Below are 17,650 nucleotides of genomic sequence, written 5' to 3'. Positions count from 1 at the left end.
TTCCCTCACCTCCAGTTCCTCCTCCTTTGTTGATGTAAATTAGATAAACCCACTGCAGGGCCAGGGCCTCTCCAGTATTTATTTTTTATGTCCCCCAGGAGATCAGCCCCCCCCCCTTTTAAAGTCCCTTCCTCCCTTTAGGCTTTGTTATGCTTCTGAGAAGGAAGACTTGCTGACCTTGGGCACTCCACCCCTTTAGTAAGTGAGCCATTTTTAAGGGGAGAAGTATTTTAAAAATGAAGCAGAAAAGAAAAAAAAAAAGACATTAAAAGAGAGACAGTAACTCTTCTTGAAATGTTTCTATTGTTGAGAAAAACTGTGTTTAAAACCCATGCTTAAGTATCACCCGTTCCACCCTACGTTGTTCTCATGGAGAAATCCCACTACACAATGAAATCATTGTAACCGTGTGTCCTGGGTGTTTACAACACCAGCCCTGTGTCTCTTGATGACTTTAAAGGCGATTTTTCTCCTCCAGGATTGCAGCATTCCAGTGATAGAGCTGTGCCCCAAGACTGACCCTGGGTGCGGCCCCGTCTACATACACCGATCCGTCCCCAATCTGGAAGAGCTGAACATCCCCAAGTCTACGTCCTTCACTGTGAATTCAGGAGTGTATGTGTCAGTCTTTCTATATTATAATGATTAATGGCCACCAAAGTTAACTTTTTGGCCTCATGTTTCAATAGATGACATATGTGTTCTGAAGTTTTAGTTAGTTAGTGTTGTTTATGCTTCTGGGTACCCAAGAAAGACGACTTCCTGGCTTATAACAGATTCCATCTTTCTTCGGATCCAATTAAGGCTTTGATGTATGACTTCCAGGAGCAGGCACAGCCTGCTGATAGATAGATAGATCACATTGTCTTTTTATCTAACACATTTGGGGATTGAGAAAAACATGTCTGTAACCAAAACTTTAGGGCCTGAGCGGTTTCTAGCTTACGTTGTTATCTGTTATCGTCAGTGCTCTGTATTCTAGGTCTGTCTTCCCAGAGGAAAAGGATAAGTGTCACTTACCTAGTGATGAGTGATTGGTCCTAGGGTGCGAGTTGGCAAGCAGACACTTTTAAGTTATGGTCTGCCTGTGTTATAGGTGCCCCAGGTCTTAGGTCTTAGAAAATGCTTAGGCAGAAATTAATACACAATACTCAGAAACCACATAGAAGGTAGAGTATATGAACATAAATACTTTAAACAGGCTAGCCCACCTCCTCGAGTAGACTAATTACTTTGGTGTATTTTACTAGTGTAATTCTATCATGGAATTTCTTGATCGTCCTTTTCCCTCTTAAGAGGACCTAGCTAAACTATTATTGTCATACTTTAACCAACCATTTGTACCTTGTCCAGTTGGCTGGCCTACCCAGATATTAATTTTAAGGGGCAAGCTACAATTCTGGAGGAAGACCAGGGGCTCTTTGAGATTTCTGCAGCCGAGATGAAATCCCTGCATCCTCTTCAAATGGTAAGCAGATTCAACTAGAGGCCTTCCTCCTCCCCATCACCCACGTGTGCAGACCAAGCAGCCCTGGCCATTGCTGATAGCCCTCAGCCCCAGGAATGCATGCACCACTGAACTGCCCCATTGCATATCGCATGCCTGTTCATATTACACAGAATGTTTGCATTTACTTTGAACTGTGGCGAGCCTGTCACAAGGCATACAGTTTTTTTGATAAGTACTGTTGTCTGAAATTTTAAATATTTAATAAAGTCTGGAGTCTGTCTTGTTGATGCTCATTAGAAAATTAGTTGTAGTAGATTGTCACTTCCAGTTTGAAATGAATAAGAAACTCAGCATTAATAATAAATTGGTTACTCTTTCAGTGTTTACCTTCTTAAAGATTAAATGAGTGCCTACAACATCTCTGTGGCAAACTTTTTTTTTGTTTGTTTGTTTTTTTGTTTTTTTGAGGCACAAACTGTTCAATTAAGTGCAGGCTATGTGGTAGAACATAGTTGGTTCTGTGCCTTGAAAAACAGAAATAAGGACAAATGCAGACATTATAAGAAATCTCCCAATGCACAATAGCACTTTGGACACTAACATTGCAGAGTTAGGACTTTTCATGGGAATGATGTCACTACATGTAGTATAGAGTCTTGATGTTACAAGGACATTAGGTATGATCAGCTGTGTTGGCAGAACTGGGAGGTAGAATTATGGAGATGGGGCCGTGCCCTAATTTAGAAAAGCTAAGCACATTGGAAACCTAGGAGATGTGTTGGATATGGGCAGAGGAATCTGCTCTACCGAGTGTAACTTCTGAAGCCATTAGCCGGTCTCTTCTTCAGTTTGGGATACTCGACAGCTGCTGTTAAATCTTTAATTGCTTTTGTGTGATTTGAAATCATTTTTTTTTTTTTAAAAAAGTCTCTTGCCCCATCTGTACCAGTGTGGATCAGTCTGATGTGGTTTGAACTACTGTAGGGCTTTGAATTTACCATAGTTAAGTTTTGACTGCTGCATAATTTACATGTCCTAACTGATGAGATTTTTGTAACTTACACATGACTTTGTTACTTTCTCCCTTTTTATATATTCACATCGTCTTTAAATGTCTTGTTAACTTTAGGGTGGACTGAAAGTGGAAATGCCCATGAACTTAAAGGTAAGTCTTGACTGGCTCAGAAGACTGACCGCTAACCTTTTAAGCATCGATACAGTGCTACGTTCTAGCCTAACAAGTGGAGGCGGCAGTAGCTGGAAGCGACTAGTTTTCTGAGGGCCCACGCTGTGGAAAGGGGAGTGAAGACAATGTACAGAGATGGAGGTCTGCATGGTCACCTCCCACAGACCCACCCAGTGCCCGCCAAATGTGTAGGAAGGTGACAGGTTTGATTTGTTTGGTGATGGAGATTCTGAGATTGAAGTTGGTACCCAAGTGAATCCAATGGAGCTCAGCCCGATTTGAGGCTGGTGCTTGGAAGGAGGCAGAGCTAGCCCCTGCTGGATGTGTGTCAGTGTGTCGTATGAGTACCTGAAAGGGGTGGGTGGTCAGGCATAGAGGCAATGAAAGGTGGGTGGCCGGGGAGACGGGATCAGGCACGTTACAGAGAAGGAAGCAGAGCTATGAAATGTGTGTGAGGAGAGATGGGAAGAAAGTCAGCTCGGAGGTCAAGATGCAGACAGCCTTCAGAGGTAGGAGGTAGCCTCTCTAGCCAGAGGTACATGTGGAGAGAGACACCCCTCATCCCTTTCCCCAAAGCAAGATGCCGCCAGGGCCTCCCGTCCTTCTCTTTGCTCCACATCACAATTTAAACACTTTTCTGCAAATTTCTCAATCACACGGAGGGAGTCTTTTAAAACTCGAATGTCTGAATGCATCTTTTATCACCTTGCTTGCATGCTGGAATCATCTGAATTTTAAAAATACTCCAGCCTCGTCTCTATTCTCAGTATACTCTTTTGATTTTTGAAAGAGATCAAAAATGTTCAAAGTTTCTCAGGTGATTAAAAATGCAGCAAATGTCGTGAACTGCTGATCTGACTAACAAATGTAGAGTCACCTGTGACACTGCCCACATGACTCCTGCAGCGGCTTCCAAGCAGGGCAAATCATAGCTTCATGTGTGAGCAGCTGAGATGTCTGTCCTAGGGCATTTGCAGTCTGCCATATATAAGCAGATTGATTTTCATAAGTAATCACAGCTTATCAGTTAGAAAGTAATTAACATTGATGATGTCGTGAGAGCTTATTCCTGAAGAAATATTGCTTTTTACTTAGCTTGAATATCATCACACACAGCAAGTCCTAAGCATGAATAAAGCTTCATTTTGTGTGTGTGTGTATTTTTTAACTTTGTTATATATAAAATATATACTATTTTATGTATATATAACATAATAAAAATTACTTTTTAGTGAAAATCTAGTATGTAGAAGCATCAAGATTGTTATCTATAATGTTACAAATGTTTTAGGAACAAGTTATAATTTTTATTTAGTTTTATGCATTTAAACCTAGGGACTTACTTACCAGTATCTCAGGGTTTAGTTATATACGAATTATTTCGCTGGCCACAGCGAGGACTACAGATGGAGTGTGGACAGATTGACCCTGTTATCACAGCTGTGTATTTAGGGCAGAGGTCACTTGCAAAGTAAAATGAGCAAACTAGTAAAGAGAGCACTGTGTGGTGACAGTTCTCTACTGCTGTCCATCTGTCCATCTGTACCCCCTCCACTCATAATAACACTTTCTGATAGAACTCAGCGTCCAGTTAGCAGAACACTTGAGTTTCCTGTCATTTCCCAGTGCCAGAGAGGATTGCACTTAAGTTTAACACCTCACACCTCTTCCTCTTGAGCAAATCTCAACAACTATAAAAAGCAGCCAGTGTTACAAGGAGGAATATTTGGTTTTGTGAACTCAGTAGGTAATTTAATTTTATGTACTGGAAGCTCCATATGTTTTTACACCTTATGGGACACAAGGCAAATCTACAGTGAATTCACAATGCACAGTTGATGCAAAGAAGATTCCGGAATCATCTATAAGACAATTGAGCCTACATAGTGGTCCTAACATTTGAGTGACGAGAAAAAATGTAATCCCAGCCAGGCACTTTAATATGGGAGATGCATGAAAGTTAGCAGTAGGCCCTGAGAATTGTATTCTTTATGAACACCAAATACTATTTTAAGTGGTAACAGTAGTTTAAAAGGCACACATTGCTCCCCTATTCATGTTTTGTCTCTAATGCCATTTATGTAATTCAAAATGTTTCCATGCTATAATGTGAGCACATTAAATAACAGTTTTGTGTTTTTCAGGTTATCCTTTATGAGAAACCTCACTTCTGCGGACATACCAAAGAGTTTAGTGAACATATAGATTCTGTCCCTAAGTTCTTAAAAAGCGATAAGGACTTCCATGGCATCGGATCGATTCGTGTCATTGGCGGAGTGTGAGTGTCATGTTTTCGGTACATGATTTATTGGTCTACTTGTAAAGACAGCTCAAAAAATGTGCCAAACAAGACGAGATCTCCAACCTTAACCTTACAGTCTACCTCCCTTCTGTGATGTAGGAAATAACATGTATAACTTAGTAGCGACAACCCACTTACTGGTTTTAAAGACTTGAAATAGAAACTATATTGTGTATGTAATGCAAAAATGTAATACCTAGCTTTCCTCAAAAACTATAGAAGAATTGCAAGGTCAATTTCTTTTCTTTCTTTTCCATTTTCTATAGATTATGAACATGGGTGAGGTCCGTTTTTCTTTAATCTGCTCTTCTGTTGGTCTATTGTTGCTGACTAACTTATGTTCTAAGGGCCTTGGTGATAAGTTACCTCATTAAAGGAGTAGAGGGAGAGACCTGTGGTCCCAGAGTCACACGTGTTGACAGTTGTGGTCCCTTGTCTTGGAACCACTTTTGACGAAACCTTCCAAACACAGGGGTGTTGCTATGACCGCAGCTTCAACCAGCATTACCACAACGAAAGCCCTAGAAAGCTGGTGTGCAGGCTAGTGCTTATTTTGGTATTTGTGTTCTGTAGGGGTTAAAAACAGCACGGAGAGATGTCGCTCAAAGCTGACTTGCTGTTGAGAAGTCAGTGCTGGCATCCACCCAAAAAAGAGTGGTTATTTTGGATGTGGTCCTTTTTAATGTCAAGTATCAATGTAACATTGTACAACTCGTTTATGCCCCAGTAGCGAATGGTACTTTTAAAACATTCAGAGGTGTGTATGACCTGTCTATAGTCACCTACTGCAGTTCTTTATTTGTGCCTTGTGATACAAACGGATGACTGTCATATCAGCCAAAAGAGAATAGAAGAAAACTATTGTAGATATGCAGGCCATATTGATACTTGGTCTAGAATTCCAGTGATCATTTAATTACTTACCCCTGAATTTAAAATATGCTCTGTGTTAAACAGACATACACCGTTTGGGCAGACACGTTTTTATTCTGTTGGTTTGTTTGTTATGTTCTCTGGCTTGTGAACATGTGCATATTGTTAAAACCTTGCTATAGACTTTTTTTTTCCTTTTTTCCCTCCCTGTGACCTAAATGTTTTCCCGTGTGAAACTAGATGGATTTAAAACTAGTGTTCTGCCTTAGAAACAATTACCTGTTAAAATTTGGTGTGATGAATATTGTTATTTTCTAAAATGGCTTTTAAAAAAGTGGCCTGTGAAAGAATAGCCAGTGATAGAGAAGACACACTCACAGTTTCATATGAACAGCCTCTGATAAAGAATGTACGCGCACAGTTTTATATGAGTGGCCGATAATAAAAAATACACACTCACAGTTTCGAATGAATGGCCTCTGATAGAGAGCACACTCACAGTTTTGTGTGACAGTCAAGAAGAAAAACACAGTGTTCCCACTTGGAAGATAAACGACTTGGCTTATCATGTCGCCCACCTCTCTCATGGATTTTTGGCTGGTTGACTTTATATGTGGATGCTACTATATGGCCCTTCATCCCTTTTTCATTTTGAGGAATCTGAGTGTGGCAAAACTGGTGATCTATAATTTCTTTATGGTCATTATGAAATAGATACCATCTTTTAGGATTAAGGCCTTTGTACTGTTCATTCTTTTTCTCAGTCAAATATAGCTCAAAACAAGCTTCAGACAACTTCCTTAATATGAAAGCCAGCTTAGACTGCCCTAAGTTTCTGTGAAATTTACCCTACGTTTTTTAAACTCATTAAAACTTGCCAGTATATTCATAGGCTCACTCCACTTCCTGTGGCATTCCACTCCATAGCGTTGTATACACGGTAGAAAAGAAGGCAAAGAGAAGGGAAGGGTGGCCGACAAGGTACAGCTTTGTGCTGTGGTGAAAGAGTTCTGGTGTTTGTTTGTTTGTTTTGTTTTGTTTTTAATTCACTGCTTCAGAAGAATGAAGAACGTGTAACAGGCAGCCTTCTTGGGCTTCATGTTTTTCAAGTTTCTGAATCAACTTCCCTAACTGTGAAGTTACAGTGTATCCATTTGGAAGGTCCCACCCTTACTGCTCAACTCAGGTGATGGCTATACTTTTTATAGGCAGCACATTTGGTGAGTCACCTGTGCCCACACTGCTTTAGGCACCCGTGGGTGTGATCTTTATAAAGGGGTAAGATTCACAGAGGAGCCTAAGAGCTGGTAGTGCTGGTAGCGCTTTATTGGTGACTTCCTGATACTGGTAGGCTAGAACTCAGGAAACCTGTGTCTCTGGCAAGTACTCTGCAGTAATGCTTCCTGTTTCCACGATGAGCACTGATAAGATGCTGGGACGAAGGTTTCTCACCCATAACTGTTTACAGACGTTTAAGTCCATGTACGTTTAGTCCAGTCTCGTGGCCTTTCCCAGTTCCTCCTTGGGAAAACCTCCTGGTGTTGTGTTTTATCTGCAACTGGGTTGAAAAGCTCCTTTGGCTTAAACCCTAAGTAAATGATGAGCACAGCAGTCCTCCCTTGGTTCCAGAAGGATTTAATAAGCGTAATTAAAAAGATGTCCTTGCATCTTGGTGTGGTTTTGAACCTTTTCTCTTTGGCCACGTTTTCCGTTATTTCTGCTTGGCAAATCCTTCTCTTACCATGGTGAGATAGGGTGCAAGTCATGCCACAAACATAGTTTGCTCTGCTGCGATTCTGCAAGCGACCTTTTGTTGGGAAAAGCTTCCAAACAATAAAAGCCATTGATCCCTGATATGCACACCATTTACCCACCTTTGTGCAGGGAAACAAATAAGGTTGTTTTAAAACTACGAGGTGAACAGATTTGTCCCTTATCACGCTTTTCTCTTTCACTCTCCTAACTAGTTTTCTCCATGACTCAACTGAGTATCCTGTCTTTCTAGGTGGGTTGCCTATGAGAAGGAACATTTCAAAGGCCAGCAGTTCCTACTAGAAGAAGGGGACTTTGAAGACAGCAGCGCTTGTGGGGCCTTAAGTGGACCCATCATGTCTTTCCGATTCCTACAAGCTGTGAGTTTGCTTCCTTCACGTTAATTCAGATCTGTTTGATATTTTCTTGATAACTGGACATGATTTCTGGTAGAGCTGGAGGTCGCAGCACCTGACAGCCTCCAACCGACCAGGACTTTTGCCTATTTTTCTTGCTTGGGGTGATTATTATAGAGTACTTATTTTTTACTTTCTTATTTTATTTTTTGGGGGGACAGAATTTCACATTGTAGCCTTGGCTGGTCTGGAACCCACTTTGTAGACCAGGCTAGCCTAGCATCCCTAGGAATCCTCCTGCCTCTGCTTCCTGTGTGCTGGGATTGCAAGCGTGTGTCACCATGCCTGGATTGCTTTTTATTTTTCATCCATCGATCCCACAGTTAGGTTTTTTACTTTTTTTTCTCAAGAATAAATTAACAGTTTATTTTGAAAATTTTCCCTTCAGGGTTCAACAAGCATGGGTTGTGCAAGGGAAGTTAATGAGAGGGTACAATGCATTACATATGTATATGAAATTGTCAAAGAANAAGGTAAATATGAAACATAAGTGAACGTTAGACATATATACAGAGATATATCACAATCTGGAAAAAATCTAATATTAAGAACATTGAGTCCAATGCTTTTTTTATGCAGAATATTCAATACACTCTAAGAGAAAATGAAAGAACAGTNCAAAAGTAAGACTTAAAACAGCAATTACTGAGAATGTCCCCAAGTTTTCAAAACCCAATAGATCCAGGAAAGGCAGAGAACACCATGCTCAATAAACACACATAAATTACACATGTTATCATTAATAGTCAGGGATTGGTTCTTGTCCATGGGGTTGGTCTCAATTTGCGGCAGTCATTGGTTGACCATCCCCTCAGTCTCTGCTCTGTCTTTGTTCCTGCATGTCTTGTAGACAGAACACATTTGGGGTCTAAGGTTTTCTGAGTGGGTGTTGTCCTTATCCCTCCACTGGGAGTCCTGCCTGGCTACAGGAAGTGGCCACTTCAGGTTCACATCCCCCACTGCTACAAGTCTTAGCTAAAGTCATGCTCATAGACCCTCTGGGGCCTCTCCCATCCCAAGTCTCTGGCATGTTCTAGAGATTGTCCCCCCACTGCTGATCTCCCTTCTCTCTCCAGGCTCTCCCTACATATGAGCTCCCCCCACACACCACTTCCCTCCCCATTTCCTCTCCCCCCCCAGTTCCTTCCTTCCATTGACCTTCAATATCTATTTTGTGTCCCCTTCTGAGACCATTCACCCTTGGGTCCTTCTTGTTATTTGGATTCTTTGGATCTGTTTAATATAACATGATTATCTTGTACTTTATGGCTAATGTCCACTTATAAGTGAGCACATACCATTCACATGCCCTTTTGGGTCTGGGTTACCTCACTCAGGATAATATTTTCTAATTCCATCCATTTGCCTGCAAAATTCATGATGTCCTTGTTTTTTAGTGGCTGAGTAGTATTCCATTATGTAAATGAACCATATTTTCTTTATCCATTCTTCAGTTGAAGGACATCTCAGTTGTTTCCAGTTTCTGGCTATTACGAATAAGGCTACAGGTGGAGCAGGTATCCTTGTGGGATAGTGGAGCATCTTTTCGGTATATGCCCAGGAATGGTATAGCTAGGTCTTGCAGTAGAATCTATTCCCAATTTTCTGAGAAAATGCCAAATTGATTTCCAGAGTGGTTAGGCAAGTTTTCACTCCCACCAGCGATGGAGGAGTGTTCCCCCTTGCTCCACAACCTTGACAGCATGTGCTGTCTTTTGAGTTTTTGATCTTTAGCTATACAATGATAGATATCTCAGACTTGTTTTGGTTTGCATTTCCCTGATGACTAAGGACTACAAACATTTCTTTAGGTGCTTCTCAGCCTGACACTACTAATGCTACTCTGCTATGCTTGCAGAAAGGAACCTAGCATAATTGTCCTCTGAGAGGTTTCATCCAATAGCCAATGGAAAGAGATGCAGAGACACACCCTAAACTTTAGATGGAGCCCGGGGAGTCTTATAGAAGAGTTGGGGGGACTGAGGGACCTGAAGAGTACAGGGATTCCACAGGAAGACCAACTAACCTGGACCCTTGGGGGCTCCCAGAGTCCAATAAATAACCAACCAAAGAGTGAGTGCAGGCTGGAAACAGCCCCCCCCCCAACATATGCAGCAGATGAGCAGCTTGGTCTTCATGTGGGTCCTCCAACAACTGGAGCGGGGGCTGTCCCTGAGCCCCATTGCCTGTCTGCCTGTGAACTCCTTGCCCCTAAATGGGCTGCTTTGTTTGGCCTCAGTGGAGAGGATGTAGATACTGTGTAGCAACTTGATGTGTGTTGGGGGGGGTTGGGGGAGATACTTGTCCATGGGGTGGGTCTCAATTTGTGGCAGTCATTGGTTTTTGAGCACCTTCTTTATTAGATCTATTGTAAGATGCCCTCCCAACATCCAGGGCAGGCATTCTGGTGGGGAGGATAGCACACAGATAGATGCCCTGTGTTGTTGGACTGTGACTGTATCCCCAAAGTGGTCAGTTGGTTGGTTCTTCCTACTTGGAATATGAAAGACTGCATAGGAAAGATGTCTCAGCTGAGGTTCCCGTAACTCAGGGTTACCCAAGTGGAAAGTTTTCACGGTGGACAGAAGGCTTGCCATGAAAAGAAAGCAAAGGTGTTGTTAGATACCAAGAGACTGGCCCGTGCCAGTGGGTGAAGTTGAGGTGTAAGCTGGGGGCGCTCTTACCAATGTTGCAATAGTCTGGAGACTTTTCAGCTTGCCATTTCAGGGGATGTGGGTCTGCTGACATCTAGTGGGTAGAAGCCAGGAAATCCTGCTACATCTCTGAGTTGGGAAAGCCTTCCCCTACACTAAAGCATTATAGGATGAGTTATGATGATGGCTCCTTGGGCAAAAACTGTTGATGCCAAGTCTGATGATCCGATGACCTGAGTTCAATCCCCCGGACGCACATGGTGGAAGGAGGAAATTAAGATATCCTCTGACCCTTAAGATATTACAGCAAGTACTGCTAAATTATTTGATGTAGTCAAGAGTTTATAGTAAGGTATGGTAGAAAAGGTGGCATGAGTAAACACATTAATTTGTGCTGTACACAAACGTTTAGAGCATGTGTGAAAATGATGAGGTAGTTTTTGTACTAAATAAACCAAGATGCTCTGTGGATGAAAGTTCTTCTCTGCTTTGTCTATAAATTAGATTTTAGGAAGAAGTTATAATCCTCATGATAATTTTAGTGTTCGTCAAGTATTAATTTATGGCTTTAATAGAGACTTGCGCTAACCTTGACAAAGGGCCCTGCATGCCCACTGGGCATGTTAGGGGTTAGGATGGTTGAGGAGCAGGTATGTCTAGCGTAGTACACATGTCATGTTACCAATTTCCACGGTTCCAAAAGTACATTAAAGAGCACCTTCACAACAGAAAGCTGGATCTCATTCCATTGAAGGCTTATTAGGTGTGTGGTTTTACAGGAGGAAAGCTATGATATGCAGTGTCGGTTCAGATATCCTGGATGAATGCAGTACATGGAACACTCTGATATGTCCCTTGGGAAGGATGGGAACTGGGCCATTTAGTGATTGGATAGCTAGCAGTAAATACACACACATACATATAAAGAGTCCATATATTTTATATATATATATATATATATATATATATATATATATATATATATACATACATACATATTTACACACACAGACACACACACATATATGTAATATATATATATATTTATATATAATGATTTAGACATAGTGTTCGAGTTCCTTTTGAATATTCCTCGGCCAGGCACATAAATGGGGAAGGAGCGATTGTGACCCTGGCAGCCTTGCTGAGTTATCAGTGAAGCTCAAGCCTGGCGGTGGTGGCTCACGCCTTTAATCCCAGCCCTTGGGAGGCAGAGGCAGGCGGATTTCCGAGTTCGAGGCCAGCCTGGTCTACAAAGTGAGTTCCAGGACAGCCAGGGCTACAGAGAAACCCTGTCTTGGGAAAAAAACAAAAATACAAAAAACAAAAAAACCCAGTGAAAGTCATATGACAAACCTTTATCCCACAGTCTGGAATGTTGTGACCTGGGAAAGGGGAACCATGGCATGCACAGTCTCAGTTAACGTCCTGTGAAACCCCCATGTGAACAGGCAGGAAAGCTGTGTCACCATCGTGTTAGTTCAGGTATCCTGGCCGCAGTATGTAGAACACTCTAGATGTACTAAGGTCAAATAGTGGCTGTGTCCCTTGGGGAGAATGGGAGCTGGGCCATTTCAGTGCTTGGAAGAGGATGAGAAATGGGTTCCCCAGCTCCAAGTGAGTCACTCCGATACTCAGATGCTGGTCGCTTTTGAAGAACGTGGGACACTGCAGGGAATGGGGTAGGGTTCAGCCTCAGCGTCAAGGAGTCTTTATGTCTCCTCCTCCTCAATCACATTTGCTCCGTGTGCACGCTTTCCTTCAGTTTTATACTCGATTTTACTGTCTAGATTTACTTTTGCTGTTTGCTATACCTAGCGTCCATCTTCTGACCTCTGAACCCAGGTGGTGTTGCACACCACTCTTGCCTTTAAATTAATAGATGCACCAGGTCTTTATAGGCACCTAGATCACAGTGCCCACCCAGGGGTGCAGCATAAGAGCTCACTGGCTGGATGAGCCAAGAGCATGTACGGAAGTTAAAAGTCGTCAAAATGCTGAGCCTTGTGATTCGTCTTTGGGCTTAAAGCAGCTCTCAGGTTTTTTTTTTTTTTTTTTCCCTCACAGGGTGGGCTATACTTACGGCTGTACTAAATTAAATAATTGAAGTGCTTAAAAAAATATAAACTAGAGTATAGCCTTTAAAATTGTGATGGTTTGCATATGCGTGGCCCAGGGAGTGGCACTATTAGGAGGTGTGGCCTTGTAAGGAGTAGGTGTGTCACTGTGGGCGTGGGGTTTAATACCTTCATCCTAGCTGCCTGGAAGTGAGTCTCCTTATAGCAGCAACCCTCAGATGAAGATGTAGACCTCTCAGCTCCGCCTGCACCATGCCTGCCTGGATGCTGCCAATTCTCCTGCCTTGATGAGAGTGGACTGGACCTCTGATCCTTTAAGCCAGCCCCGATTGAATGTAGTCCTTATAAGAGGTGCCTTGGTCATGGTGTCTGTTCACAGCAGTAAAACCCTGACTAAGACAAATGTCATTCTACCTGTTCATCTTCCTTGAGCTGAAAACCTACCCTTGCCCGTGGAATACTCAGTGACTTAAATCAGGAATGAAGCTACCTAGAATTCGTAGGCAGACTCCAGACATGGCTGCAAGTGTCTTTCCCACTTGTCTCTGGAATAAGGCACTTAGATGTTTTGTTTCCATGTCTTCCCACTCCCAGTACTGAGGAGGCCAACCCAAGGCCTCATTCATGTTTTGCAATTATGCTACTCATGAACTATATCCCCAACTGGGGGGCAATGTAGAGATCTCCGGGTGTGGGGGTGTATTTCCCTGATCCTGGGTGCTCTCAGCGTTTGCATTCTGTAGTGTGATTCCTGTGACAGGAGGCCCCTCCTCTCCTTAGCTCCAAGCCGAGCTGTCACATGTGGCCCAGCGAGGCTCCAGAGCGTCCCTCAGCTTACACTCCTTGCTGCTGTGCAAGTCCTTACTCAACACGAGTGTTTTGAACGACACAGGAGCAAAGGCCAGTATCTTTCTATGACCTTCTCCGGTGAAGTGCAGTGATCCAAGGCACATCTCACCCATGCTTGTCAGCCCTGAGATCCCAGCAGGGAGTAAACAGCAGGTACCCTGGGGTCAGAGGAACGGGAGTTTGCTTTGTGAGAAATGGGGAAGGTCACTAACTGAGTGCTGTCCCCCAGCCTTTCCATTGAGGCTGGGCCTGGTTTGGCTGGTCACTGTTGATGATGTCACCTACCTTTAATTCCAGCACTGAGAAGGCAGAGAGGCAGGCAGATCTCTGAGTTCCAGGCCAGCCTGGGCTACAAAGTAAGAAACTTTGACAAGTTGTCCAGTGCAAAATGATTAATGAACATTTTCCCTACTGACTAGATACGTTGTCCTTCTGTGTTGAACTGTATTTGACTTGTCCATAACAGTGTTCACCCGCAAGTCTTGTATGTATATAGATCCTACTTTTATAAATTAAGAAGGTAAGAAGTTTAGTATTGTGGGGTATAGAGAAATTGACAGCATTTTCTTTACTTACAGTGAGCTAATAGGATGACATTTGTGAGAATGTAAGTGGATGGGTTCCTGTATGTGTATGTTGGTTTGTGTGTGGTCCTGTGTATATAGGCCAGAGGTTGACGGTCAACACGTACCTTCCGTTTAAGCTTTCCACTTGATTGTTGAAGCCAGGGTCTCCCACTGAACCTGGATGGCACTGATTTGGCCAGAGAGCCCTAGGGAACAGCCTGGGACTACAGGTGTGCTTCTCTGTGCCCAGCTTTTTTTTATTCCTCTGTTACTGTATACGTGTATATGATGAAAGGGGAGCTTAGCTACTTCCAGCTGCCCTCATATCCCGGTCATGCACCCCAAGCCTCGTGTTCATGCCTTTTTCAAATAAAAACTTTGAAAGCCCTTTAAGTCCAGTTAGCGCTGCCTATGTCCATGGCTGCGAGGGTGGGTAGGACTGTGCTTTCTTTTCCATGCTCCCCGCTAGCTGTGTGACCTCCACTCCACTCCTTCCCCAGGCGAGTGTGGGACAGCAGGGGCACTGCGTCATGCAACAGCCTGTCCTCCTCACCTGAGGAAATGGGGCAGAAGTCACAGGGCTAGTGTAGGGCTGACAGTGAATTCCGGTCCGCCTGTGTATCCATCCACCGCAAGCAGTTAGTCATTATAGAAAGGAGAGGACAGGAATTTAACCAACAAATATCACATTATACAGATGCATAAAGATGTTCATAAGGAAATTATGCATAGATTATATATAAATATATATCTATGTATAAAAATCAAGAGTATTTACCATTGGATAGACAGTAATGGAAAAATTCATTCAATGTTTTTTCTTTTTTTTTCCAATTTTTTTTTTTAAATTTTGATAAGTATGTTTCATTATATATTATTCAAGTCTCTTCCTGGAGGACTATGGTACAAAATTGCATCTAGTCATTTTAAAGTTCCTTAATTTCCTGATAAAACTAGGAATTTATGTGTTTGATTTCAATGTTGCTCATGTGATCAGCCTATGTCTTTAGTTCCTTATGTGTCCATGTTTAAAGTTTTTTATAAGATCATAAATATATCAACTTTAAAAGCAATTTTCCTGACCTCATCTTGATTTTTGAACAAGTAGCTGTTTTTTTATTTTTAATTTAATTTAATTTTATTTTATCTTTAAAGCTTAGTTATATTTAAGGCTCATAAAGCAGTGCCTCCTGTTGCTCACACAGTGTTATATCTTCACTTAGCTTTGTGTAGATTTTGCTCAAGTGAGAGTTTGAGTATTTCCTCTAATTAGTGATATACATGATACATCAAATCCTGTCAGTTTACCTAAAACTGTTGGCTAATTTCCTTTTATTTGACATGTATTATTTTCAGATTAGAGCAAATCCAGGCTTAATGTTTTCCTCTAAACTATATAGGAATAGAGATTATAACAACATCGTATTTCATGCCATTTAAAATTCTTCCTGGAGTCATCAGCCTGAACGTTTTCCTGACCGCGTGTGGGACTGGGTTGGCGTATGCTTCCTTAAACAGACCTCTTTCCCTCCTTTTTAGAATTTTATAGAATCTTCGATCACACTGTTTGAATCTGACCTAGAAAGTGGGAAGTTTATTAACATTAAGAATCAGGAAATTTCTGACTTAGAAGAAATCGGCTTTGGCAGTGAGACAAGATCCATTCACGTGAACAGTGGAGTGTATGTAGCCCCTGCCAGGAGAGTCTGGGGAGCCTGGGAGGGCGCGGGGAAGGGGCCGCTCAAAGCTGTTAGTGGCTCAATTCTACACTCTGCTCTTCTCTCCCTCCTAGGTGGGTTGCCTACCACCAGAAGTTCTTCTGTGGAGATCAGTACATTTTAGAGAAAGGAAATTATAAATGCTTTTTTGATTGGGGAGGATCAAGTAACACAATCTTGTCAATCCGACCAATCCAACTGGTAAGTGAAGCATGGGGCAGGCGGATGCCCGAAGCGAAGGAAGGATACAGTTGACCATATTATACAACAGTGGTTCTTAACCTTTCTAGCACTGCAGCCCTTGAATACAGTGCCGCATGTGGTGGTGACCCCCAGCCATAAGATTATTTTTGTTGCTACTCCATCATTACTGTGCTTTTGTTAGTTATAAGTCATAAGGTATGCGTCTTAGTTTTCCAGTGGTCTCAGTTGACCCTTGGGCAAGGGTCTTTCATCCGTTCGTTCATTCAGCATTGCTTAGTGCTCCTGATGAATCAGCTGTTGCTGAGTCACTCTCTGGAGATCCAAGATGAGTATGACCCTGGTGACTCTTGCGTAGGCAGTTGTAGTGTGGTCAGCAGGAAGTGTGAAGTCATGCTGGAAGAGATGGGGGAGGGCCCTCTGTCTCTTGAGGTCAAGACCTTCCCCAAGGAAAGAATACCCTCCGTACCGACGGGAATTCTCTAGGCTGAAGGAGCAGCCCATCCTGCGAAGAATACCGAAGCATCAGATACTGTGGCCGTGTGGTAGTGAGAAGCACTGTAGAGGTGGCCTGGATCCCTGCGCCTTAGCGTCAGAAATTTGATGCCCTTTCTACAGTGTACCCAGGACTCTTTGCTCCTTGCCATAGTAGCACTCAAAATAAACTAGTCCCGGATACTAAAATCATTCCAAGGAATTTCCATAGGCTATTTGGGGCAGAAGGGGTCAGAGGCAGGTGAGGGAATTCAGGAAGTGGATGAGACCATGAAAATCTTTTTCAAAGTGTATTTTCACAATACTCTGAAGTCAGCTAAGATGATGTGATGCCAATTCTTAAAAATATTTTAATATGTCTTTCAGGAACCACTCGGGATAAATGAGCCTACACACTTGGTATGTTTCAAAATATTATTAGTTTATCATTTTTGGAGTTTTTACCAAAAGCACGTAGACTTTCTCAAAATTTCCTCTTTCCCTGAGATTAGTTTTGTGTTTTTGTCACAAAGCAAGTTCCCCATGTTCTCGGTGACAGTGGGGTGAGGAGTGTCGGGTTTTGTTAGTTGGACTGGCTGGATGTGTCACAGTGTCCTTCCTTTCCTCCTGACAGAGCCGTTGCTCTGCCCACCGTGGGGCCCTTGGAACCTGTGCCCTCTGTCTTTGTAATTTCCTGTTCTGTCCTGTTGCCATCTTGCTGAGCACCGCCGTTCCCAGAGGGGCTGGCCTGCGGTGCTTATTATGGACACAGGCTGAGAATTACTATATTATTTCTTTTCTGGGGAGGGGTGTGCTCTCCTGCCATGGTGCTTATGTGGGGAGGTCTGCGGCTGACTTGTGGGAGAAGGTTCACTCCTGCCACGTGGGTTCTGGTGTTTCAAACTCAGGCCATCAGGATTGGCCACAAGCACCTTTACCCACTGAGCCTTTCATTGCACTGTACACTTCCTGATACTTGTATCATTCCTGATACTTGTATCATTTTTTAAAGCTCTTAAACCCACTCACTTTCCCATCTCCCTCTCCCTCTCCCTCCCCCTCCTCCTCCCCTTCTCTCTCCTCTCCTCTCCTCCCCTCCTCCTCCTCCTTCTCCTCCTCCTCCTCCTCCTC

General features: G+C 42.8%; 1 protein-coding gene across 2 annotated transcripts in view; it reads left to right on the top strand.

Annotated features, from left to right (window-relative positions):
* Crybg3 (crystallin beta-gamma domain containing 3) overlaps positions 1-17,650 on the top strand; it is a 100,303-nt gene that overhangs the window by 51,828 nt on the left and 30,825 nt on the right. For both annotated transcript variants that reach the window (XM_029544216.1, XM_029544217.1), the window contains 8 exons: positions 479-615; positions 1,354-1,468; positions 2,580-2,615; positions 4,781-4,914; positions 7,817-7,943; positions 15,666-15,808; positions 15,919-16,045; positions 16,907-16,939. In XM_029544216.1, the coding sequence (XP_029400076.1) occupies positions 479-615; positions 1,354-1,468; positions 2,580-2,615; positions 4,781-4,914; positions 7,817-7,943; positions 15,666-15,808; positions 15,919-16,045; positions 16,907-16,939 (852 nt within the window). The remainder of the gene's footprint in view (positions 1-478; positions 616-1,353; positions 1,469-2,579; positions 2,616-4,780; positions 4,915-7,816; positions 7,944-15,665; positions 15,809-15,918; positions 16,046-16,906; positions 16,940-17,650) is intronic.

The sequence above is a fragment of the Mus pahari genome, chromosome 12 (genome assembly GCF_900095145.1).
Source record: "Mus pahari chromosome 12, PAHARI_EIJ_v1.1, whole genome shotgun sequence".
Lineage (NCBI taxonomy): Eukaryota > Metazoa > Chordata > Mammalia > Rodentia > Muridae > Mus > Mus pahari.
The sequence above is the reverse complement of the archived record's forward strand: the minus strand, read 5'-3'. Positions and strand labels throughout refer to the sequence as shown.